At 34.2% G+C, this 25,035-nt stretch overlaps 3 protein-coding genes across 5 annotated transcripts in view; 1 reads left to right on the top strand and 2 right to left on the bottom strand.

Annotated features, from left to right (window-relative positions):
- Positions 1–913: 913 nt before the first annotated feature.
- On the bottom strand, positions 914–3,228 carry LOC103488426 (chaperone protein dnaJ 20, chloroplastic). 2 transcript variants are annotated; one of them, XM_008447150.3, is made up of 5 exons: positions 2,836–3,228; positions 2,483–2,557; positions 1,745–1,884; positions 1,461–1,598; positions 914–1,286 (listed from the first exon to the last, which is right to left on the bottom strand). In XM_008447150.3, the coding sequence occupies exons 1-5, from the start codon at positions 3,086–3,088 to the stop codon at positions 1,077–1,079; spliced, it is 816 nt and encodes a 271-aa protein (XP_008445372.2). In that variant the 5' UTR covers positions 3,089–3,228; the 3' UTR covers positions 914–1,076. The 2 variants fall into 2 exon arrangements, with proteins under 2 accessions (XP_008445372.2, XP_050938106.1); XM_051082149.1 differs by lacking the exons at positions 2,483–2,557; positions 2,836–3,228 and adding an exon at positions 2,285–2,476.
- Positions 3,229–4,619: 1,391 nt separating this feature from the next.
- LOC103488427 (uncharacterized) lies at positions 4,620–13,489 on the bottom strand. 2 transcript variants are annotated; one of them, XM_008447152.3, is made up of 5 exons: positions 13,348–13,489; positions 13,136–13,218; positions 8,082–8,674; positions 6,374–6,549; positions 4,620–5,525 (listed from the first exon to the last, which is right to left on the bottom strand). In XM_008447152.3, exons 2-5 carry the CDS (start codon positions 13,155–13,157, stop codon positions 5,072–5,074), a joined length of 1,245 nt encoding a protein of 414 aa, XP_008445374.1. In that variant the 5' UTR covers positions 13,158–13,218; positions 13,348–13,489; the 3' UTR covers positions 4,620–5,071. The 2 variants fall into 2 exon arrangements, with proteins under 2 accessions (XP_008445374.1, XP_008445375.1); XM_008447153.3 differs by having other exon boundaries at positions 13,136–13,205; positions 13,348–13,421.
- Positions 13,490–16,811: 3,322 nt separating this feature from the next.
- Positions 16,812–25,035, top strand: part of LOC103488429 (DNA-directed RNA polymerase I subunit 2) — a 28,618-nt gene continuing 20,394 nt past the window's right edge. Inside the window, exons 1-6 of the mRNA XM_008447154.3 lie at positions 16,812–17,068; positions 21,420–21,502; positions 21,613–21,732; positions 22,171–22,247; positions 23,704–23,767; positions 23,856–23,926. Of these exons, the coding sequence (XP_008445376.1) occupies positions 16,903–17,068; positions 21,420–21,502; positions 21,613–21,732; positions 22,171–22,247; positions 23,704–23,767; positions 23,856–23,926 (581 nt within the window). The 5' untranslated portion in view covers positions 16,812–16,902. The remainder of the gene's footprint in view (positions 17,069–21,419; positions 21,503–21,612; positions 21,733–22,170; positions 22,248–23,703; positions 23,768–23,855; positions 23,927–25,035) is intronic.

The raw sequence follows: 25,035 nt of genomic DNA, 5'->3' as shown, positions 1-25,035 counted from the left end.
TTGTATACATATAAGCATCGCAACAAAAAAAAAATTACACAAACATAGACATACTTCAAATTGGTCATGTTCTTTTATATGTATATATGAGACTACAATATGAACATATCTAACAACAAGGTAGTATACAACATGACTTTGGTGGTAAAAATATTTTTAAAATATAAGGTAGTATACTTGCTTTAAGAGTCATTCACTCAGCTAAGCGTTTCTTTTTTCCTTTCTCTCCTTATCGCTTAGCTCTTCCTCACTCTTGTCGCTTGTTCTTACAACAAAGCTTCACCTTTTAAAACTCCTCTTATAGAACTTTTTGTTATCTAAACACACTTAAATTAATCCTTCTTCAAACCTATTTATACTTTCTTCAAATTTGGTCAGTCAACTTTTTGTTATCTAAACACACTTCTCCTAAACAACTCCTACTTAGTGCGTTATACATATTAGTTCAGTATTATTCTTAAAGCATGCTTAATTAAACTGAACCTGAGGCATGACTAATCATTTGAGTTTAACACTTAAACAACTCCTCCTTGCCTAGCTAAAGCTAACTTCATAAATTAATTTACAAGAAACCCCTCTATTAGAACAAGGATTTCACGTAAATTTTGCAATATTTGTAGCCGTGGTCATTTACACTGGTTTTCCAACTGCTTTTTGAGATGTAACAATCATGCTTACAACCATTTCTTACTCCAGACTATTATGTTGAAAATATTTTATAAATGTTTCTTCAAGAGGAAAAAAAAACCGCAAGTCATTCAAACTCAAAAAAGTAATTTTGCAAAAGTAACCCAAAATCAGGAATATTTTCCAATAATCACATTCTACTTATAATCAAAGTTTTTTCTTTTTTTTTTTCTTTTTTTTTTTTTTGGGGGGGGGGGGGGGGGGGGTGGGGGTGGGTTTGGATATATTTCGTGTGCAAGAATCATTTTCTTTCTTTAGGACTGTAAACTAAACAGTATATACAATTCTTCTGTACAACAAATACTAAAGGTATTTTAGAGTTCCTCTTTCTGTTTCTTCTATTGATATTTGCAGCATTTTCTTTGAGGCCAATAAATTCAATGTACTATCTACAGGTTGTCATCATCATCTGTATCGAGCTCGAGGCCTTCCTCAGCTAAAAGTTGGCTTATTACCTTCTTCTTTTCCTCCTCTGCTTTTCTTCTCATTATATCCCTTTTCTTCAAGACAAGTACGTGGCGCTTCAGTGTGCTGTTAAAGTACTCTATTGACGCCTTCTTTTCTTTTGCCAGTAATCTTTTCTCTTCGAAAGGATCAACCTGAAATACCATCCACTTCATAAACAAGGTGCATTCTTAACGAAATTCCCGGCTTCAGTTCTTTTTTCTTTTTAAATATCAAATGTAGAGATAGTGAAGAATGACTCCGAGTCCCTTTTTCGGAATTCGAAAATGATAATCAAGTGTGTTTCCTAGCATTAAAGTCTTGTTTACCTTTGATTGAGAAAGGCGTCGAGCTCTTAGATTCATCTCACGCTGCTGTTGCTCAGCCCAAGCCGCTATTGCCATCTCGCCCCGTTGATCGAAAGCTTTGCGCTTTTTTATAAGCCACTCCATCCATGCTTGAGATGCCTAATAACCAGCAGAATAAGTTATTTGTCAGCAACTAAGAGGAGGATTTATTCGACAATCGAATACTCTACAAAATGAAATTCTCAAACAAGAAGTTACACTATCTTCATTTAAAGTTAAAATTCATTTAATAAGTGAAATCAAACCTTCATTGGATTAACTCGATTATCTACATCATACTGCCTCCGCTTCTCATCATCTATGAGCAATTCATAAGCAGCTTGAATCTTGATGAATCTAGCTTCAGCTGTTTCTCCTTCTTCAAGAGTTCCTCTACCATCATAAACTTTGAAAAAAGATAGAACCCAGTTCACAGTTACAGAAATAAGTTCATTAACCGCACACAATCATGAAACACAGACAAAGAAAGGAAGCTTTCTTTAGTTTTTTGGTGTGGGGTAGTACGAAAGGCGCAATACTGATTTACACATAGCATAGCACGGCACCAGCAAGAACTTGCAAAAAAATGATCACATTACTTCCACAAAACAAAATAAAACTTGAAAACTCATGATCTTTCTTTCTATCTAAATTCAGGCCTAAAAATAAATAACAATCTCTGTTTCATTTTATTTTATTTTGGGAGGGGGGGCTGATAACCTCCTCGGCATTCTTATGCATAACTCCAATAAATTTAGCGACTGGAAATGATTATGTATCTACACAAAGGAGAATATATGGCTTACCATTCATCTAGAAATGGTTTAATATGTGACTAACTTAGATGGTCTAGTATTTTATTTCCAGAGTTGTCTTTCCTTCCTTGTCAAATTTGATGAATATCTCAGGATTTTTTTTTTTCAAGATATGAAGAACTTCATGAATTTAATCATTCATGCGAAACTTTAAACTACATAATTGTTTCACTTGAGCAAGGAGCAAACCATCCGGATGATAAAATTTAGCCAAGCGTCTATACGAACTTTTTATCTGTTCATCATCAGCATCCCTCTCTAATTCTGTTTTCATTGAATCAAAAAACAAATGAAAAAAAGTTTCAAATCAGTCAATAGACAGCAGAATGATACCCATAAAAGCAAAACCATTCCATGATATACTAAACGATTGAGAACAACACCCTTGAAATCATCTAAAACAAGTACCACAAAATCAAAAGATTCCAGATTCAATAACATTCGTCCCATTTATCCAATCAAATTTCTTCACGAAAAGTACTAAAGGAAGATTTCCATAACGAAAACCACAAGAGCTATAAAAAGAACCAAAAGAAAGTTACCGAGAGTTTCATAAGGAGATTTTTCGTTAGCCCAATTGGAAGCCATGGCGAGCGTTCTCCGCTGATTGATACGGAACCAGTTCTGAGTGGGACAAAAGCAGGGCGAGGAATTGAAGGTGTGAGAAAAAAGTGAGAACCGGCGTTTGTTATTAGGGTTCCAAAAGGAAACCGTGGGGATAGATCGGAATCCGCTGCTAAAGATGAAGGAAGAAAACATGGCATGAGGCCTACACACTGTCCTCAAATTACTCATCTTTAGCTTCACAGCTACAGACTCTGAAGCAAATTGATACCGAAGAAGAAGAAGAAGAAGAAGAAGAAGAGAAGAAAAGCTTGGAGCTTTAACTGTTAACAGAAATTACCCGTTTTTACATAATATTTATAAAATAAAATAAAATAAAAACCTTTATACTTACATATATAATATACCGGAAAGAAAATTATTAAAAATAATAAAACTTTATAAAATATTTTATAATATTAAAACTTCAGTATACTTTTATTAATATTTATTTAAATTTCGATGAAAGACTATTAAGATCTATCATAGATTAAATCTAAATTTCTTTTTATATTTTATAAATATTTTGATTTATGTTGTTATACTTGAAAATGTATTTTTTTGCATTTTTTATAAATTTTTCAAAAATAATATCTATGGATATTTTTTGAGTTGAAGACCTCGACAATTTTATCTTGTACTCTAAATTTTTATTACTCTCTTCTACATTAAATAGCAATTAACTGACATTTCTTAGAAATAAAAATCGAGTGACGTGTAATACTTCGTTTATTTCGCTGTTTACACCATAATGAAATATTGTTTGCTATACATTTTGCTTTTATTTTAACAATTAAGGCTTATATTTACTTTTTCAAAAAAGTATATATAATTTAAAATGGGAGAAAATTATTTAAAAAAGTAGCTAATGTTCTCTTACCATCATCATTCTCTCGCATAATCACTCGTACATAATTTATCATTTGTATTGTATTGTCATTAAATTACTATAATTCTTTTAGATGGATTGTGTTTTATATTTTTCTATAAATAATGTGTTGATTTGAATCTTCAATCTCAAAGGAAAAATTAAGAACCATAATCAGCAATACCAGTACACAATTGACTTCCTTACGTGGAAAGGTAACAAAAACACTATTATTTCACACCACCACAATCTCAAGAGCTTAACTTTATGAAAGGAGAAACCATTTACAAACACAAATTAAGCAATGAGGAAAAATCTAACATTATTGTTTTTTTTTTTTTCAACAAGAAACAACCTTTCATTAATATAACGATTACGAATAACTTTTTATTAATATAATGATCATAAACGTGTAAGGTCTAAGGAGAACAAACTCTATAAAAAAATAATTAAAAAAATCACAAAAGCTATCAATGTAGAGAACCATCAATCTTTTAAACAACAATGGATTTTTTTTTTCAATACCCCCTCATCTTCTTTGGACAAGTTAAAAAACAAAAACAAAAACTTTGGGAGTGAAACCTCCAGAAACCATAGAAAAAGAGAACAAAGCCAAAAAATTACCATTACTATTGTCATACTCTCTCCAAATAAAATAACATAGAAGTAAAGGAACATATAAAACAACCTAATCAATCATATGACTGAAAAGAGCCTTTCTAAAACACATGAAAACCTACCATCTTTGGTGTAATATTAGTAACGTGATCATGGAATAAAAAGACGTATATATAATATATATATCTAAAAGGCAACTAACATTAGAACCAAGTAAGAATATTGGGGGGAATGATATTAGCAATTATACTGATTGCCTTTAGATTACGATTAAAAATAAAAATAGAAAGCAAAGCATACCTATCCAAAAGATTATTCAGATAATTTAGCATGCCTGATCGATCATTATAAAAGCACCATCCTAACTACCCATAATCTCTTCACAACTCACACCCCAATAGGTTCTCCAGTCAATAAGTCAGACTTTACATGTTGGAAGCTCCCAAAAGCTTGCACCACTTTTTTTTTTCTTCTTTTTTAGGAGCATAATTTCACAGTTCAACCACCAACTCATCTAATTCTGTATGACTCAGAAACCTCACCAAGCACCTTCTACCAGGAGACAGAAATCAAACTTCATATCTTCCAATACATTTTTTTTTCTTTTTACTCTTGTTTATTTTTTTTTTCTTTACATAAGTTCATTTAGTGAACTCTTCAATAAGAAGATTCATAAACCATTTCATGCATCAGGGAGAGGCCCACTCGAAGTAGTGGCAACGTGCCCCCTTGGTAGCAGTCCAGTTCCCACAGCCAAAGAAGAAACTCCCTTGCTTTGGTCCTGGCTTGCGAACCATACCTCTGCTGCTTCTGACCCCACAGAAGCAGTAGGGGAAGTATTGGACAATGGGAATGTGCATAGGTTTTGGTTTCATTGGCGGTTGCGGAGGGAACGTAACGGTTTCTGGGGATTGTTTCCATTGCAATGGACAGTCAGTAGTCTGCCACATCAATGAATTGGTTATGGAGAATCTGAAGCCTTTATGCATAATAAGAGCAAGTAGACGAGCAGTGTTCTTGGCATCATCAAGACCACAATGAGCACGACCTTCCCAATCTAAGCCTGCCATCTCAACAGCTTCCTTCAGATTGCATCGTGCTCCCCCAAAAACCTCACGAAATGGAACTTTTAAATTGATCCATCTATCAAACGAATCAGAAAAGAGAAGTAAGAACTACATTGCAGTACTCAATAGAAATACAAGTCTTTTGTAAATACGCAAATGTTCATCAACAAGTGAAGTTTTGGGTGCCAACATATGGGGGAACAACATATATATGCTTCATTCGTGGAGTATATCAAAATGAGACAACTTCGTTTCTTATTGTAATGATCTTTCAGACAACGTCATTTCTTATTGCAGTGATCTTTTATTCAATGACTACGATTGTCAACAACCAATGTAAAGGGAAATGTAAAGGGAATACTGCTCTACAGGAAGATACGCATGCCAGTCAAAAAAAAATTGTGCTTTCCCTCCAAATTTAGGAACTTTTTTCCACTAAAGTTATTAAAATCAACAAACACTTGGTTGCGATCGAGAACAAATTAGAGAAGAAGGAAATTTGCATCTTTAGCTAAAGCTGTCAGAATTAGACTAGGAAAATTGCTAGGTGATGAGGATATCACAATTATTGACTGATTGGTTTATTTTTATCTGAGATTTTAAGAACCAAATGTGGGACACTCCTACCTCGACTATTTTATTTCCAGCACAACCGATAGCAATAAAATAACTGTTCCTTGGATTCTATGTCCTTGTAGTGCACTTCCCTCATTTTTTCTTTTTGTGAAACAGAAACAAGACTTTTCATTGAAATAACTAAAGAGTCTAATGCTCAAAGAAATTCTAGTCTTGTATTGGTAAGTTGGAAGTTTTTTTCACTTTTGTTTCCTCTCATGCACTTCCAAATCTGTGATTGCAAAAGTGATTTAATTTTAATTATTATTTGTGCCATATATCAAAAGAATTTCTACAAGAATCATTTACCGGTTGAAATATGGAGGCTTCCGAATCTTCTTGAAACGGCATTCCGACTCTAACATGACTCGGCAATCCCAGTTTGACCAAGTTACCACTGCAAAATTTGTATTCTTAATCCCCCTCTTTTCAAGCCATTTATCATGCCTGAGGAGAGCTTCATTGAGAGTAACACCTCTGTCCACCTATAGATAGCAATGAGAAAAGATAGAAATCAAAATGTGTCCTAAACCAACAAGCAAGTATAATTATTAAAGAAACAGAATGAGACTTGCAACAGTCCAAAGGTCCAGTTTCATGGAAACAGATAGTTTCCTTAGATATTCCATCCAAGAAAATATTTATGAAAAAAATTAGCAATCAATATGGAAGGAAGGGAAACAAAATCTTCCAATTCAAATATCAAGGGAAAAGCAAAGTGCCTTCAAGGGAATCAACATCTTCTAAAATGCAGACCAAGCTCCAAGGAGGAAGATCTCTAGATGAAATCAACAATCTTATCCCTCCCAAAGGAAACAAGCCAAAAGAAAAACCTAGCATTCTTCAGAATACTGATTATTGAACTTCCAAGGCTAGGATGCAAGGACTAATTTTTAAAAAAGGCAGAGAAAACAGCACTTAAAAGAGCCATTGTCAATACAAGAATCCTCCCAAAAGTCCCACCACACTCCAATAAATCAAACATTATAGATTGATATGAGCCCCTAGAAGTAGCTTTCCATTTGAATATCCATATAATAATTTTAAAATGGATTAAATTGTGAACCAAACGGCTACTTGAAACATCAAAATGGTGTTTCCGTCTTCTTCTCAAACATTTAACATTAGCTTCAAACAACCTGTTGTGTAAAATATCAAGGAAGATCAGGAAATATATGGTAGAACCCAATCAAGCGAGTCTATACTTGGAAAAATAAAAGAAAGAAAGAGAGAAGGGCAAAGAGGGCAAAGTGGGCAAAATGGTGTAATTAGTCGGGAATCAGGAGGTTGTTACGTGAGAATACGATTGTGTAGGCTCATAGGCACTTTGTAAGCTAGAGTGTTTTTCCATTTAAGGGATGTTGGGAGACACTCATTTTATCATCTTTTGACAGATATGTTTTGTAGCTCTTTGGGCCTTGTAGAAGAGGGAGAACTCAAGCTCTCTTGGCATTTTGCTTAAATAGTGAATATACAAATTAATCAATGTCAACAATTTAAGAACTTTTATAACTATCATGATTTCCACAAAAAATATAGGGGTAAAAGAATACATTTTATACTTGGGACTACGTTTGTTAATATACTTGGGGCTACTAGGATGTGTTTTTATTTGCCCATCATCATTTTGCTGCTTCTCGCCCACACAATAAGCCCTCATGCTAATGCTACAATGAACCAACTGAACTATTAGTTGGCAACTCAGCCAACTTGTTTTTTAGCCTCACAACGATTCAGCAAGAATTCAATCCAACTCTGTATCATAGATAAACCAACCTATAAAGACCCCTATAATAGGTAGAGGTAGGCCACATGGTTGAGTAAGATGAGTAATTACAAGGACCTTATAAGATTGATAAGATGCAACTCGAAGCGTAATTTTATTTTGAAATATATATATAACTAACCATGAGACATTTCATTGATAGAATGAGAAGAGTCTTATACTCAAAATACAATAATGCTCCAAACGTAATTATTTAATTCAAAGAAATAGAAAACTGAGCTTTGAACAAACCTGAATTTGCTGAATGCCAGTTAGATCCCTGCAGAAATCACTCAAGTGCTGATTGCAAGTTGGGCGCACATAAGTCTGAAAGCAAGCTTCCAGATGGCCAGTCACACTATTTACAATGACAGATGGGAACTCAATTATCTCCTGTGGATGGGGATTTCTATCTTTATCACACGTTGCTTCAAAGTCTATAACCACAAAATATTGGAACTCTTGCAACCGAACATCGCAATAATTATGTTCAAACATTTTGAAAGGAAAATATTGGAAGCGGTTCTCCACTGGCAAAGAGTAGAACTGGCAATCAGAAGCACTCATCTGGCACTGCTGCACCTTTTGAGACTCAAAGTGGAAGGCTGGCCATGAGCTAGAATTATGCTGATAAGCAGGTTTGTTGTGAAATTCATTTGGACGTTCAATGAAATTGTTAACCAATGGATGGTTTGTTTCAGGAATATCATTGTTGGCATGACAACTGATTTCATCCGTAAGTTCTTGGAAACCATCCGCAGAATTTCCACTATGTTGCAGACTGAATGGCATCCCATTATTCTGGAGGCATTTTATAGAGGCCTCACAGTTCCTCTGCATACTTTCTGCAAACATAGAAGCAAAAGAAATCACAATAAGATTGAGCTTAATATTAAATTGAGAAAAAGAATGAAAAGATATAGAACATACAAAAAAACAAGCCTACAAAAAAATGGAACTTACAGGAAGGAACTCCAGCAAATAGAAATGCTACCTAAGAAATAATTACATAAAGTTATCGAAATTTCCCAAGCATGATACCCCACCAAAAACCAAACCTCGCTAGGGTTCCCTCTCCACACCTCTAAAGACTCTATTGTTCATCTCACCCCACAAATCTCATAACAGAGGGCACATCCTAGCAAATCATAGAAAACAACCCTTCCCACAAAAAGCAGATAGAGAAGGAACTCCCCAATCATATCCCTAATGTCCCTTTGGTGAACACACGAGAAGCCGATTCCAAAGGAAATGATCCAGGTCTTCCTCCACCTTCCAACAAAGAATAAACAGAAAGACCCAACTAATGAGGTCATCTTTCTTGAGAATCGACCAAAGCGTCCCCACAGCCATGTAAATCTGCCAAGTAAAGAACCTAATCTTCTTTGATATCTTAATCCTCCATAGAGCATCAAACATTGACTCAATACTAGGAAAAGGTTCAATAAAACACAAAAGAAAGAGTTTACACGAGAAACCCTCCAGTGGACTAGCGCATCCAAACACACACATCTCTCCTCTCAAGCCTAAACTCACCAGTCAAAGACCATCTCTGGTGTTTCCCTATCGGTCAGCAAACAACAAAAACCAAAAGAGAATTAAAAAAGAAAAGACCATTGATGTTTCCAGAGGAAAACAAGAATCACATTCAAATCCAGAAGCTTATGGCTCTGCCTCTGCCTCTGTAATCATTAAAAATGTTACATAAATTTTTTTCATAAACAACGTGAAAGAGATGTACTTAATCTCACCAACCAAAACATCTCAACGGCCAAGCAGACAAGGCATTTCCAGTCATCTAAAAGAAGTAATCAAATAAAAGGCACTCCAACCTAGATTAATTAAAAGAACTCTAGAGACATAAAAACATTCAGTTTATTGTAACCCATCAACTTAAACTGATTTAAAATGGCATGAGGATAGATTTGTGATTGAAATTTAAAACTCTGAAATATCATTTTCTCCCAATTTAAAACTATTTATTGGGCAGTAAAAAAAATCCTAGCTCACAACTGAAGAGAGTGTTAAGTAATAATGAAAATATTAATCTTTTTATAATTCATTTACTTGAGTTTTTGAGTCAAGTGATAACTTTAACAACAATTATCAGACTGCAACCTACCAAAGAAGAATAGAAGAGATAAAAACAATTAGAATCACTTGCAACTGGCAACATCAGACAGAAATTGAAAAGTTGTCGATTCAGCAACCTAGGAACCCTGACTTAGAGAACAGCAATAATATTTCTTGCCCTTAACCAAACCACCTAGCAATACTTCAACTGAAGGAGAACGATGTGGAATTGATTTTAGTCTAAAGTTCTATCGTGTTTTGGATATAATAACTAAAATAAAACCATTATTAATATTTTTTAATTAACAATTTTTAAAAATGTTAATGTCTTTTTTTTTGTCTAGATTAATTGTTTACCAAGAGAAATAATTTTAATTACAAAAAATCAATATGGTATGATTTTAAAAAATTGGGCACACGCAACATATGAAAAATTAGGAGATAGATTTTGGTTTGTGAGAAAGATACACACACACATATATATTTGTCAATGTCTGGACAGTTTATGCACACCTCGACTATCTTATAGGATAACCTATCTCACCCTACAACAATTGGATGTCACAGAAAGTTGTAGAATATTAATTCCTACTTTGTGTGTGTCATATTCAGTGATGGAGTAGCTTCTCAGAGTTTCAAATGGGTGGAGCCTCAAAGAAATTAAAGGTTTTGTGGAGAATTGTAGTTTGGTATTGTTTTCCAAGGAAGAAACAAGGAGGTCTTCGAAAGTAAATTATGTACTTAAAAAATACCAAGGGTCTCCCCTATGGAATAATACGGTCATTGCCATTTTGTGCAAACTATTGGATGAAAGGAATGCTAGATTGTTCAAAGGAAAAGATAGATCCTCCAAGAAAATCTTAGATCTACAAATCTTCCATGCTTATTTTGGTGTAGAGATACACATCTCTTTAACAACCATCATGAGTTTTCCTAGTGGTAAATAAGGGGAGGATGACCTTTATAAAGGGATAAGAGATCATAGGTTCAATCCATAGTGGTCACCTTCCTAGATGTAATATCTTATGAGTTTCTTTAACACCTAAATGTTGTAGGATTAGGCGGATTGATCCAAGTTATTAGTCGAAGTGCACGTAAGCTGGGTACATCCTTTAACAGTTTTAGTTTAAATTTTGTTGCTGCAAACTGGAGAAATCTTTTGTAATTGCATGATGAGCCTCTTTGTACCTCTTTGGATTATTTCATTCAACCGATAAAAGTTTTTCATTATCTAAATAATAATAATAATAATGCATACATCTAAATTCTTTTTTCATTACCGTACAATCGAACTCTTTTTACAGTGTAGCCACGCAAACAATCTAAAATTTATGGAAAATTACGAAAGAACTTACACTATATGATTTTTTCTAATGAGAAACATATGGAAGATTCATATAATTTTAAAGTACATAACAGAGAAATTACTGTATATGATTTTAAACACATCAGTGTATTGCCTTTACTCTATCAAAACTATCATAAAAAGGTTTGCTTTAGATAGCACATACGAGCAGTTCCTGGTCCTTGTGAAAAGTAACTAGATGACTTATGAGTAGAAAGTATGTGACAGAGAAAGGGAATAAGAAAAATTTTGTTCTTCATAATCTTTGTAAGTCAACAATCATGGGTTGGCCTAGTGGTAATAGAAACATTAAAAAAAAAAGTCAAAGGACTAAAGGATCATGAGTTCAATCCATGGTGGTCACCTACCTACAATTTAATATCCTACGGATTTCCTTGACACCAAATGTTGTAGGGTCCCGCAAGTTGTGCAAAATTAGTTGAGATGCACATAAGCTGACCAGGACACTTATGAATATGAACAAAAAAAAGATAATCATTGTATATATAGAAAATCTGGAGTTAAAAAGCAAGATGCCCCTTCAGCAGTATGATAGAAAATATGGAGTAAAATCTATACAACCAGTAAAGAAAGAGAGCTGGTCGAGGACTCCTTGATCCACCCAAGAGTGAATAATTAACGTGCCCAGCAAAATAGAAAGGTAAAAGAGGTAAAAAAATGATCCAAGGACCAGTTAGTGCCTCGAGTGACAAGTTTTGCCCCAATCCCCCTTCTCTATGACCCCCTGGCCCCAAAAAATATAAATAAATAACTCTGCAACAATCAAGTCCCAAAGGATTCTAAAATGAGATCGCTGAAGTTACTTATCCAACTAGAAATGAGCCCATTACACTGTCAACTTTAAGTGATCCAAAGGCTACAACGCCAGAAAAGGAGAGAACCGGCACACTTATCCATCCTTTTGCAACCAGAAAGATCTTGACAGTATCGGAAATATTTTAAAAGAGATGGTGTTAAATGGTATTTCATACATGTATACTCTATCTTAAACTGGAATTCAGGACCCTTCTTTCATTCTCAGTTGCTATGAAGATTCAAGAAGCTGGTAAGGTGAATGGATGGCCGGGAGAGAGAGAGAGGAACAGATTGTCTTTCTTGAGGTAGCTAACTTACTAAAGATACTCAGCATTTAACCCAATAATTATCAATTGCTTCATATTAATCCTCTTGAAAATATTACACTGGCGAGAATTAGCCAATTGCAAAGTGCCCGTTAGTCAGATGGTTAGAATACATTCATGCCTCTTTCAACACCGAGGATTGAATTCCAAGCTAGCTAATAAAACCACAGTTCTAGTTTTCCTTCTAAGATTCAAATAACCCAAAAAGAACGGAAGAAAAATCCAGATGATCCTTCTCCGTTAGCACAATATTTACCCTTCTAATTCTCATGCTTTAAACATTAAAGAAGTATTGAACTGAAATAGTTTTGATTGATGGGTCTTGTTATCTAAACTCCTCCCTGCTGTGAATATGGTGCTCACAAACCCAATCTCTGTTATTCTATCAAATCGTCCCTTTGGTCTCTAGATTCCTTTACAAAAAAGCACCAAGAACTAACGTTAACTCAAAAGGGCAATGCCCATGTGAATTCTTCACTTGACTTCTCGAATTCCAATCATAAACTACCCTCAGCTCAATAAATTAAAAATCAAAATTAACAACAACCCAATAAAGAATTAGAGATTACTGGTACTCGGTGTCGCTAAAGAAAAAGTCGAACAACCCCCTTCGAACTGGAGGATGATGAGAAAGGGAATGCGAGTAAATCAGCACAAAATTATACTGATTGGATCATAAGACAAAACTAATACCAGTTGAGACAAAACTTAAAACAGTTCAAACAGGATTGAAAGCAAAGACACACCTTTGCGTTCAAGGGCCATCATGATCTTGAGAGTAATTGAGATCGACCACCAAGTACATCAGATCTACCTCTGAAATTCCCTCCTAAAGAACACCGATAATCAGAACAAATATAAAACCGAAGAGTTGCCATATATACTCACGTAATAAATGAAAAAATTAAAGGGAAAAAAATTAACAAGGGAGAAGAGAGAGAGAGAGCGAGAGAGAGACCTGGTGTGATCTGGAAGGTGAGCCGGGAGAGAGAGGAGGGAAGCAGTTTGGAAAAGGAAGAAACGAAAAAGAGTATATATGTACGTGTATTGGCGATGAAATATCGTATAAAAATCAAATTATGGTTAAAAAAAATTCGAATTATAGTGCGGAAATAAAATCATAAATCATGAAGTTACATTATTTTCACTTCAAAACAAATATGAAAATCAAATATGAAAAAAATATTATTTTCAAATGTTGCAAAAGTGTAGAAAAATATTACGTTTATTTAGATGGATAACAATAGATTAATAGATAAGATAGATAGTGTTGTATTTATATGTATCATAATAAATATAAATAGTTGTTTGTCATAGTCTATCACGATATTCTATTATGTTTATAAATATTTTAGAAAGTTAAAACATATATTTTTTTTGGACAATTATTTTAAATGATAACATTACTAAAAATATTTATAAATATAGTTAAATTTTAAGTATCATTAGTTGATTTATCGGTGTCACTTGATATTTTTGCTAGCTATATTTGAAAACAACCATAATTTTTTAGTTTGCAATGTAATATTTTTAATTGTACTTAAGTAAACCCAACACTTAATGTTGATGGAGTTCAATTTAAATAATGTCTTTGACAATAGCTAAGGGTATTGATACTATAATAGTGAGATTTTCATATTGTATTGAATAACCATTCGAATCTACAATGTATTGGTAAGAAGGATGAGTTTTTTATTTGAAAAAAAAAATCGCATTTAGATATAGGCAAAAAGTGGATAACGTGATATACTTCTAGAAACAATAATTAAAAGGCATAAACTTGTAAAAACATATGATGTCGTAACGTTTTTAGAGGTCTATGTATTGATACTTTCACTATATCTATATAACAAACCATTTTTTGGAAGATTTATAATATAAGGTTCTTCCTACCATAAAAATTTGGAAGACAACAAGAAAAAGTGTTTTCTAATGAAAAAAGTTGGAGTATCAAGTTTCTATGTTGTTGAAGTATTAAGTTTTCAAGGTAACTAGACAAGCTCGATATTAGTGTGGCCTACGAGATCTCTATTGTCTCCACGATCCTATCATCATTATGTGTAATCATAAAAAATGATAGAGGAAGGACAACATAGAGTCTCACGACCACGATGACAGCTTTACATGTAACTAAAGACGAGTGTCAATAAATGGGCCTATCAACAACCTTATTTCACACAACTTCAAACGGAGAGGGTAAGAACTAAGCACTCCTCTATACTAATTTAGGCATTCGATCGTGGTAAGTTCACAACACTATATCTATATCTCTTTATGCATAATAACTTGTGAGGCTAAACCATAAAAATAAATAAATAAACGTATATGAGGTGAAGCCTATACAAAGAACTCGCAATATCAACAAATACAATCAATAACGAGCACCAGCAAAATACCATTTTAATTAATAAAAACAACACCCTACAAAATTCCAACAACTAAATAGGGTTTATGGACAACATGTTGGTTGAGAGATCAATTTAAACTTCGTTGGTATAAGTTCATGTAGGAGAATCATCGAAGGTGACTTAAATCGTCTAAGGTATAAAATTTACTTAAATTATATTTATATGAAAGAAGAAAGACGAAGTTTAGACTCATTGAAATAACTTCTTCACCACTCATCAATTTTATCTTGTTTTTTTTTTTCCACAAATGACATTTTCGCAAAACATATAACAATGAACAAAACATCATAGGCAAATACTGAAAACTTAATAAAAGATATTTTACAATTTGTTAAAAAGGCGTTTATTTTTCTATCATGCACAATTTTGATAGTGAAAAAAAAAACAACGAAATATGTATTTTCTAAAAAGATCGTTGAAGTCATAAATGTTAAATTATATTTATTTGATTTGTACAAAAAGGAGCACAAAATTATAATTCATAAATGGAAATAACTTTGGCAGCACGTCTTTTATGCATACACACATACTTTTTTGAATGCCTTTTTAGAAGGTTAAGCAATTAAACAAAAATTTAGCTTATTAAAAAGTAATTTGCAACCGTTTGAGTTATTTTTGTATCTTGTATTGTGGTCGATAATTTAACTTTAGACTAGTCACGTATATGGTGTGTAATATGAATTATTAGTTTGAATGTCTCGCTCTTATATTATCTAACTATGAAAAATAAGGAATAAACAAAAATTTGTAGTCTTTAGACTACAAGTCTCAATTTATACGGTAAATGAAGTAAAAGATTCCAACCAAACAATATCTTATCAAAGTTTGTGATAAAGGGAAATTAAGATAAAATGATTGATTTGAATTGTGCTTTGGATGGTAAATAGGGCAATTAAGGAATGAAATAAAGTAGCTGTTGTGAAAAGTCTACGAAAGAAACAAAAAAGTTTGTTTTGATTATATACGGTTACGAGTTACAAGTTAATTGTATGCAACATGCCGAATATATGCCCACACATTTTTCAACCACATAAAGATTAAGTTGTGCTGTTAAGTTATGCTTGCCATTTATCATGATTGACATTTGGCAACATAAGTAAGTTCAATAGAAAGTCATTGCTATTTGAGATATTTTTAGGAGCTCGAGCAATGAAGCTTATCGACTGATTTATATATTAGATACATGATGGTGCAATTATAAATATTTTGTAAGTATTTCATTCCATACATAGTACAACATATGAAATTATATGTATAGGTTTTTCATTTCTCTTACGATTATATATTAGACAATCTTTTTGGTTACTAAATTAAGCATAACACGTTAATACAAAATGAATTTGGACTAACAACAGATTAAACCCAATTAACGCAAATGAAATTGGGTATAAACATTTAACCATAATGCATGTATAAGTTTTTGTACGTATGATCAACTTGGGAGTCCTTCACGGTTGACGACCCATCCCTAACAAAAGTTTCATTTCCAACATTTTGACTACGATAGATCCCATACTTTTAAAATTCACTCTATTGGATGTGACCATATGTATGGTAGTCCCAACATGATCGCAGTTGAGTTTTACTCACCTATAACCATGGTCAATATCTTACCTGGAAAGTCTCAACAAACTACAATCTTAAAGAGACGTGATAAAATATATGTTTATCGCGATTGATATTTTATTTCATAAAGTAGTGGGGTCTGGCATAATAAGAAAGTTAAAATCCATACTCTTTTAAGGGTGGATCATCAATCACACATCGTACAATAACCTCATTGCACACAGTACTTTATTAATTATTTGGAATATTCACATGTTTGAACCACAATTATAAGAATATTTACAATGAAACGAAATAACACATTTAAAACAATGAATATCGAAAAATCTACCATTTTCAAAATCAAACCCTTAACATAATTACTAGTCTGGAAATTAAGGATGGTAAAAGAGACTTAAAAAGTAAAAGAGAAGAAAATTGAATGTCCGTCTCTATAAATACCTCGTTGGCGGGCTCTCCCAAACCCCTAAACCCTGCGCCTGCCCGAATAAACGTTGTCTTCTCTCAATCAGTCGCTAGCTCCGACGCCGGCGAAGAAGATGGTGGTGAAATTTAAAGAGAACGAAGACTATGAGGCGTTGCGCGAGCTGTTCAGACACCATATAGAATCGTTTGATCACCTCGTCGATGCCGGATTGGAGACACTTATGAACAGCATCAAACCCGTCGAAATTTACGACTCATTCACCAACAAAAAGCTTAGAAATATCCTTATTATGAATCTCTATGGCTTACTTTTTTTTTGTTCTGTTATATTCTGTATGTGTCAGGTTCAGTTCAGTTCAGTGTTACTGTTACTATTAATTTTTTAGAGGGTTTAATTTTCTTCCGCATGCTTATTGTCTTCTCCTCATGCTGAATACTTTTGTTTGATCTCTTTCAACTGACGAATTTGATGAATGTCATCGCCCCTTTGATTATTTTATTCGGTTAACGTTAATTATTGACTGAAGTGATGGAGACGTAGATGGAGCTCTCTGTTACATCTCTCACATTTGTTGCTCTCTTTGCAAACTATGAAATTGGAGCTTATGAACGAGTGCAATGATGGATTTTGGTAGTTGTATCTTACCATAAATTTATATTATTTTCCCATCAAGTAAGTTTGGACGATGCATGTTTATAGTAAAAACGTAGTTATAGATCGAGGAGAAACATAGTGATACCTTTGGATGGTGATTGAATTGGTATGAACAAATAGGAACTTAATTACGAAAAGAGCTTATCAAGGGAACACTAAGAAGACGAGAACAATCCTAATAGTCCTTTTTTGGTTCAATCTCTGTGAAGGTCCTCTAAATTCTTTCATGCCACATTCTCCCCAAAATCACAGCCACCAAATTGATGATAAGATAGCAGCTTGAGCCTTTAAAGCGAACCTATCATTAGATGAAAGATAGCTTCACTAGCAGCCTTAGAAAAATCTTAGTTAATCTGATAAATGCAGAACAACTTTGGAAGATGCTGTTTTTGGAGAAACCCAGCAGAATCCAACCTCCCAACTTATCCCCCATTCCTACCGATTTGCACAACCGGATACAACATCCCATCCCATTGACACAACCTTTAACTAGCGACATCCGATCAACATGAGCAGCCACCCCTATCAGTCTTCGAGATATGGCTTCTATAGTTTTGCAATATGGCTTGTGTGTCATGGCCATCCCCTCTTCCCCCACCAAAGGCAAAGAAGCCGTGCACCGCCAACAGTAAACGTAATAAACTACAGAGGGAACTTCAAAATTTGCAATCATCAATTTGCTACAATAAATCATTGACTTTAGCCAATAGGGATGGTTATGAGGTTGCTAAATGAAGATCATCTCATGGACTGGTTGTGGCTTGAATTCCTGGAAGAAATGTGCCCTAGTTAAGGGGTTGTTGCTACAACAGCCCGAGTATTGTTCTTCTCCAGGAAACCAAACTTGAAGATACCGATTCCTATATCATTAAATCCATTTGGAGATTCACGTTTATTGTTGGGGCGACGCTTGATGCAATTGATACTCGGGTGGTCTCCCTATTTTATGGTGTGCACCTGATTTCACTATTCTTGAGGTCGTACAAAGCCTTTATATAGTTTCTATACGTATTTCCTTGACTGATGGTTTTTCTTTTTGGCTCTCAAATGTATATGACCCATCCGATGGTTTGTATCACTCAAATTTTTGGCGGGAACTTGATGATTTGGCAGGATTGGAAGGCGATTCTTGGATAATTGATGGTGATTTTAATATAACCAGATGGTCCTGGGAGAAATCCCATGATCAATCTGTTACAAATAACTTGCGGCTTTTCAACTAATTGATTGCAAATTATCATTTGAAGGATGTGCCTCTGAAAAATGCAACATACACTTGGTCCAACTTTGGACGTACCCAATATGCCTCCTTAATTGATCGTTTTTGGTTACGGGCATTGTGCTACTAAATTTGGATCCTTTCAGGTTGACCGATTATCGTGTCACTTTGTATCATTTTCCTATTGCTATGACTGTAGGTGATATTGATTGGGGTCCATGCCCATTCAGATTTGAGAATTCCTAGCTCTTTACTCCATCCTTTTGACCACTCAGTGGACAAACAATAGGGTTGCTGGTTGGCCCGAATATGGATTGATGATGAAGCTTAAAGCATTAAAAATGTTCCTTCGTTCATGGAATAACAATCAGCATAGAGAGGCTACTAAATTACCATCCCTTATCTCTTAGCTTCGAAAGTTGGGTGCAAAAAGGGACAATGGCCAGCTTCTTATCTTGGCCTTCCCCATTGTGGCAATTCTGAATTGATGATTTTCTGGTGACCAATTATTGAAAAGTTCCAACAAAAAACTCCATAACTAGAAATATGCCTACATCTCCAAGGGTGGTTGTCATACACTTATTTAAGGCACCCTTTCAAGCTTGCCTACTTATTACCTTTCTCTTTTTCATGCCCCTAATGATGTGATTAATTGTTTGGAGAAACTGATTCGTAATTTTTTTTGGGATGGTTCATGTGATGAAAATGGAATGCATAACGTTAATCGGATTACTACTCAGTGCCCTAAGCTTCTGGGTGGTCTTGGCATTGGCAATTTTCATCATCAAATTCTGCCTTATTGGCGTGGTGAATTTGGAGATTTTTACGTGAGCAGGATGCTTTGTGGCGTCAACTCATTGTGGCTAAGTACTATTATCCTTCTTGTGTTTGGCCGACTATTGTTAGAAGGTCATGAAAGTCCCTGTGGAGCTCCATTTTCCATACTGTTGACCTTGTATTTTCTAGAACTCAACATTGCCTTGGTATGGGTAACACTATCTCTTTTTGGAAAGATCGATGACATGATTGTGGTATTCTCTTTGTGATTTTTCCTTGTTTGTTCTGTCTCTCTTGTACTCTTTATATTTCTATTGTTGAAGCGTGACTTGTTGATTCTGAGACTTGGGGCCTGCAGTTTAGACGTAATTTACTGATCATGAAATTGAGGAATGGGTACCTTTGCATGCTATTTTGTCTTCTAGCAGATTTCGTATGGTGCCTGATTCTTGGAGATGGACTATTGACTCCTCATCTATGTTTATTGTGAAATATATGATTAATGACTTGACAGGTACTCTGGAGCCTTCTAAAAGGGATTTTTATTCGATTATTTGGATGGATCACTTCCCGAAGAAAATCAAAATTTTTCTTTGAGAGCTTAGTCATAAAGCTATAAACACTGCCAATTGTCTTCAGCGTCATATGCCTTATATGTCTCTTTCTCCTTCTTGGTGTATTATGTGTTATGCTAATGCTAAATCCCCTGCTCATCTTTTTATTATTGTCCTTTCGCTCGACAATTTTGGGATCTCATTTTCTGTTCTTAGGGCTTTATTTTGGTCTTTATGGGATGAGTGTAATAGACATCTTTTTCAAGACTCTTTTCCATCTTTTAGTTCTTTTTTTGACATGGTATTGTCCACGGCTTTTTATTGGTGCAAAATTGGGCACCCTTTTACGAACTTGTTGCCAATTGGCGCTCTTTTGGTAATCACCTTTAGGTTCTTGGGGTTTCCCTGATTTCATTTTATCAACGAAATGTTTGTTTCTTATGAAAAGGGGATAGTAGTGAGAGTGGTTCTCCACATTTTTCTGACACATTAAACATCAATTGGGAGAGAAGAAGAAAATCGGGCATCCTTCTTTGGGAGTACACAACAAGCGTTGAGTTTTTCTTGGATGAGGGTCTCAATTTGGAAAACAGTCTGTTCAAAACCATGGAGAACTGGAAGGGATGTCTTCGTATGGGGAGGATTAAGTTGACAGGCCTACCAGTGATTTTTTTTCTTTTTTGGATAAGAAACATTTCATTGATGAACAGAATAATTCAAAGAGTACAACAAGGAAAAACCCCAAAAATAACAGTCGAAGCCCAAACGAGAAGGAACAATCACAGTTAAAAAAGATAAAATGCAGACAAGATAAAAAGAAGAACAACCAAATGTCGGTTAAGAACAAAACTAGATCATCCAAAAAAAGGGCCCAATTTCCCTTTACAAAACAGGCCTACCATTTATGTTACTGAGAAAGAGGATCTTCCGAGACATTTGGAGTTAGATGTGGTGGTTTCATTCAATATGCAAAGAGAATCTAGATTTATCAGAACATATATTGAATTGAAGGCCACTATCCGAATTTATACCAGAATTCCAATTGAGCTTCCAAGAGATCTAATTTACAGTGTAAGTCATGGTTGATCATTCTTTAATATTTGAAGAAGGAAAGGTATGGGAGTTGCAAGATTCCTATCAAATCCTGGTGCAGCATGTGGTTCTGGGGGGGGGGGGGGTATGAAAAGTCAAGTGAAGAAGAAACAGAGTAGCATCTCATTGATTAAATATCGGAGTAGAATCTTGTTGATTAAACGCCATGCTGTGTCTTGCTGTGTTCTTTCCATCAAATTCACTAATTTAGGAATTATTCGACCTAAAATAATTCATGTTGTGAAAATTTTGGGTTTATTTTATTTAAAATTTTGGGTTTTATTTATTTAAATTTGCGATTGTATATTATGTTATTCTTGACTATAGTTTCACTTTGGCTGGGTAAGCCTGAGTTATACCCACCACAGAAGGAGCGCAATTTGAGAACAATACGGGAAGCTCTTCTTCCTTATGAAGTATGGTTTGAATTAAGAATTTATTCTGTTCCTTTTCCATTTGGTTTCTCTATGTGTGATTCTAATGGATTTATGGATGAACATGTGTCATCCTTTTTCACCTCAAACAGTGTAGGCAAGCTAAAATTTCATATACCGGAAAGTTCATGGCAGATGTTTGTTTTCAATACGATGAAAAAGCTGTCATAAGAGAGAAGTTTAACTTTGGGCAATTTCCGATAATGCTGAAGGTTTGTTTTTCGTGGCTTAGTTTCGTTTGTTTATGTTGGCTCTATAATTCTGTTACTGAATGATGGCATCTTTGTTCTTTTCCTTTGTTAAATTGTTATACTTAAAAACTGGAAGGCTTTTTTCTGTGATAGTCTTTTTTGGGAGGCTCTCTCTACTCATTGTACTTAAGTTGTTTTCCTTTGTCCAATATGAATATAGTTTTCACTTGTTTCATATAAAACAAGAGAATATGATCTTCAATTATTTTTCCCCATGTAGAAGGAACTCTATAGTTGCTTATGTCTATTGGAATGTGATTTTTTAAAAGAATAGAAACAGGTAGAAAGCCGCAAACAAGTGCATCAACAAACAAGTGCCTGGGATTTCTTAAAACTCGGGTAATCTTTGTTTCCCTAGTTTTGCCTGGCCATTGATCTACTTTCTGTATTTTTGCTCAGTCAAAGCTTTGTCACTTGAGAGGTCTTGATCCCAAGAAGTTGGTCTCCTACAACGAAGAGGCATCAGAAATGGGTGGGTAAGTAACTCCACTATGCCTTTTGCTCATCGTATTATATTGACAGTTGATTCATTTATTTATAAGTTATAATATACAAAAAAATGTTGTTCGAGTTTTATTTTTACTATTTTGGCTGTTTTGCACTTCTGTAATTGCTGTACTTGGACTTTTTTGGTCTTTGGATTTTCTTTGGGTTAAGATGTTGGTGCTAGTATGGATACGCCTCTCGATCCTCTTCCCCCCTCTTTTTGGGCTTCTCTGTTATTCTCACCATATAATTCTCTTGTACTTTGAATTTTACATTAATAAAGAAGCTTGTCTTCGTTTAGAAAAAAAATGTTGTTCAAGTGGTACAACATGTATGGTTAAATTTGAGCTTTATATTTTCAAGAAAGAGGCCGGTTTCCTTTTTTAAAAAAGTGTATTGTTAAATTGCAAGTTAAAGTTGAAAGTTGTCTTGGTCAATAAGTTAAGATTGCGTAGGAAACACCACTACTTTGCTAGGTTTAGGATTATAGTGGGAAGTGATAGGTGTTCTTGAATGGGCATATGCCTTTCTCGGTCGTTTTCATAACCAAGAGAGTATTTTCTTGTATTGAACGTTCTGCTAGCATCATAGAACTCCATGCTTGGATGATTCGTCAAATTTCTTTTTGCTTTTCTTGAATTTAAAAGGTTACCTTAATTAGGTATGTGCTATTTGGCAATGAGCATAGCGCACATAGTGACCTCCTCGATTTGCATTGCTGAGAGACTAGAGTTTTTGGTCTTTCACTAGTGGAGCCAATGTGGGCCCAAATATTCACTCTAACACCAAATTGAGGAGAAAAGGAAAAAATTCTCCAAGAATCAAATCAAAGTCTTTATTATGAATCAAAGTTGTTCGTACAAGAAAGACAATTTCTCTATTTATAGAGAATTGGAAAGCAAACTCTATTCTTAATTATCCTAAAAAAACTATCAAATCCTAATAAACCAAAGAAAGGTAATCCTAATCCAAATCAATTAAGGATTTGACCAATATAACTTAATCTACTCTAATCCTATTACATTAGTTCCCCTTTTTATGGAAGGCATACCAGTGAGAAAATGAAATTTTCATTGAAGTACCTCACCAATGTTGCTTTTAATTTATTTTTCTAATGGGAGAGAAACTGTTTCATTTAAAGTGTAAACGACACAAACTCTTGGAGGTTCTCCATTATCTCCGTGAATAAGATTTAAGGTAACTCATAAAAAATGTCTAAAAAATCCACGCTTTCTTGATTTCTTTGTTATCATGTCATCCATCTTTTTTTGGTTATTTTCTCACTTAGTTTTCTGTTTCTGTTTGTGGGATGTTGAATACTTTTTATTTTATTTCCGATGCTTCTGCAGTTCAATGAAAACCATCACATTTTTTTTTAATGGGGCAGCTGATTCTTCCAATGTAATTTTTGAAGCGACTATCCTAATTATTTCAATTATATTGTAGTTATTTCGTTATGAATGGGTTGGAGAGAGTTGTTCGGCTTTTGATAGCACCCAAACGAAACTATGTAAGTGAGCTACCTTTTTATCTTAGACCTGCTAAATTATTTGAAAAAGATTATTTGCTGTATCTTAGTGTCATAACTCTTTTTGCAGCCAATGAGCATGGTGAGGAATTCATTTTCTGATCGACGGGAAGGTTATACTGATAAGGCAGTGGTTATAAGGTTCTTTTTCTTCATTTTCTACTTAAATCAAGTTTGTGCTTTAAGTAGTTCATGCTCACAATTCTTTTGTTGCTTTCTTTCGTGTTATTTTGCTTTTTAACACAATACAAAACTTTTCATTGACAAAATGAAAGGGGACTAATGCTCATGATACAAGGCTACATGAAGGAGAAAATGCATATACATGGGAGTTCATGTTATAATACAATCTGGTTTTTAACTTGCTCTTGGTGTAAAATTTTACTCGTTTTTATTCTATTTTCTTTGTCTTTTATGCACATATATTTTTTTTAATATCCGTGAGTGTTTGGATCAGCTTACGCATATTTGACTAATCTCACGGGACAACCCACACGATCCTACAATATTTGAGTGTCAAGGTAACTTGTATGAAATTAATTCTTAGGTAGGTGACCACCATGGATTGAACCCATGACCTCTTAGTTAGTTATTGAGACAATTTTTTCTTTTTTACTACTAGGCCAACAACACGTGGTGGTTGTATTTTATGCATATAATTGGAAGAGCTTTTTAAGGGTTCCTTCTTTATTCATTGGTTGACAAAATTGGTTTCCTTTTGAATTTTTCCCTATGCTTAGTTTCATGTTTTGGAAAAGTTGAAGTTTCTTTCCGTAGTACAGTTCTTTCCTGGTTTTTTTATTACTTATTTATTTCTTTTTTTAATATTTATTTATTTATTCATTCAGTTAGAATAAAAACCCTAAAGCATAAAGAACTTAAATGTACGAGTCCAACCTACACAGACAATCTTGTTCATGTAAATTCATCTCTCATCACTTCAAAACAATTTTTAATGAAATCAAACCAATCCCACTTTGAAAGATCAACAAAACTAATCTTGGTCCATAAGTTAATGTCTTGCATTGAAAAAAATGCTAATAATTACAATCTTGAGACCTAAGAGCTATTAACTTTTCTTTAGAAGCCAAATTGGACGTCATTTTTCTTTTGCGTCTCTTGTAAGATCGAAATTACAAGATGAGCACGTGGTTTTACCTTTTGTTGAGGCTTTTCTAGTTGATGTTTTCTCCCCCTTCTATAAATTGCGTAGTATCTTTTGAATTATACTAATACCTTTATCTTCTTTG

Source organism: Cucumis melo, chromosome 3, assembly GCF_025177605.1.
Source record: "Cucumis melo cultivar AY chromosome 3, USDA_Cmelo_AY_1.0, whole genome shotgun sequence".
NCBI lineage: Eukaryota > Viridiplantae > Streptophyta > Magnoliopsida > Cucurbitales > Cucurbitaceae > Cucumis > Cucumis melo.
The sequence above is the reverse complement of the archived record's forward strand: the minus strand, read 5'-3'. Positions and strand labels throughout refer to the sequence as shown.

Bases quoted from the DNA above. Each gene is read 5' to 3' on its own strand.
- LOC103488427 (XM_008447152.3), bottom strand. From the start codon at position 13,157: ATGATGGCCCTTGAACGCAAAG. The intron at 8,675-13,135 runs GTGTGTCTTTGC...CTATGTTTGCAG, and splicing joins GATGGCCCTTGAACGCAAAG to AAAGTATGCAGAGGAACTGT. The intron at 5,526-6,373 runs GTAAATGATTCT...TTCGTTTGATAG, and splicing joins AAGCCTCCATATTTCAACCG to ATGGATCAATTTAAAAGTTC.
- LOC103488426 (XM_008447150.3), bottom strand. From the start codon at position 3,088: ATGAGTAATTTGAGGACAGTGTGTAGGCCTCATGCCATGTTTTCTTCC. The intron at 1,599-1,744 runs GTTTGATTTCAC...GCTGGTTATTAG, and splicing joins ATCGAGTTAATCCAATGAAG to GCATCTCAAGCATGGATGGA. The intron at 1,287-1,460 runs GTAAACAAGACT...ATGGTATTTCAG, and splicing joins GACGCCTTTCTCAATCAAAG to GTTGATCCTTTCGAAGAGAA.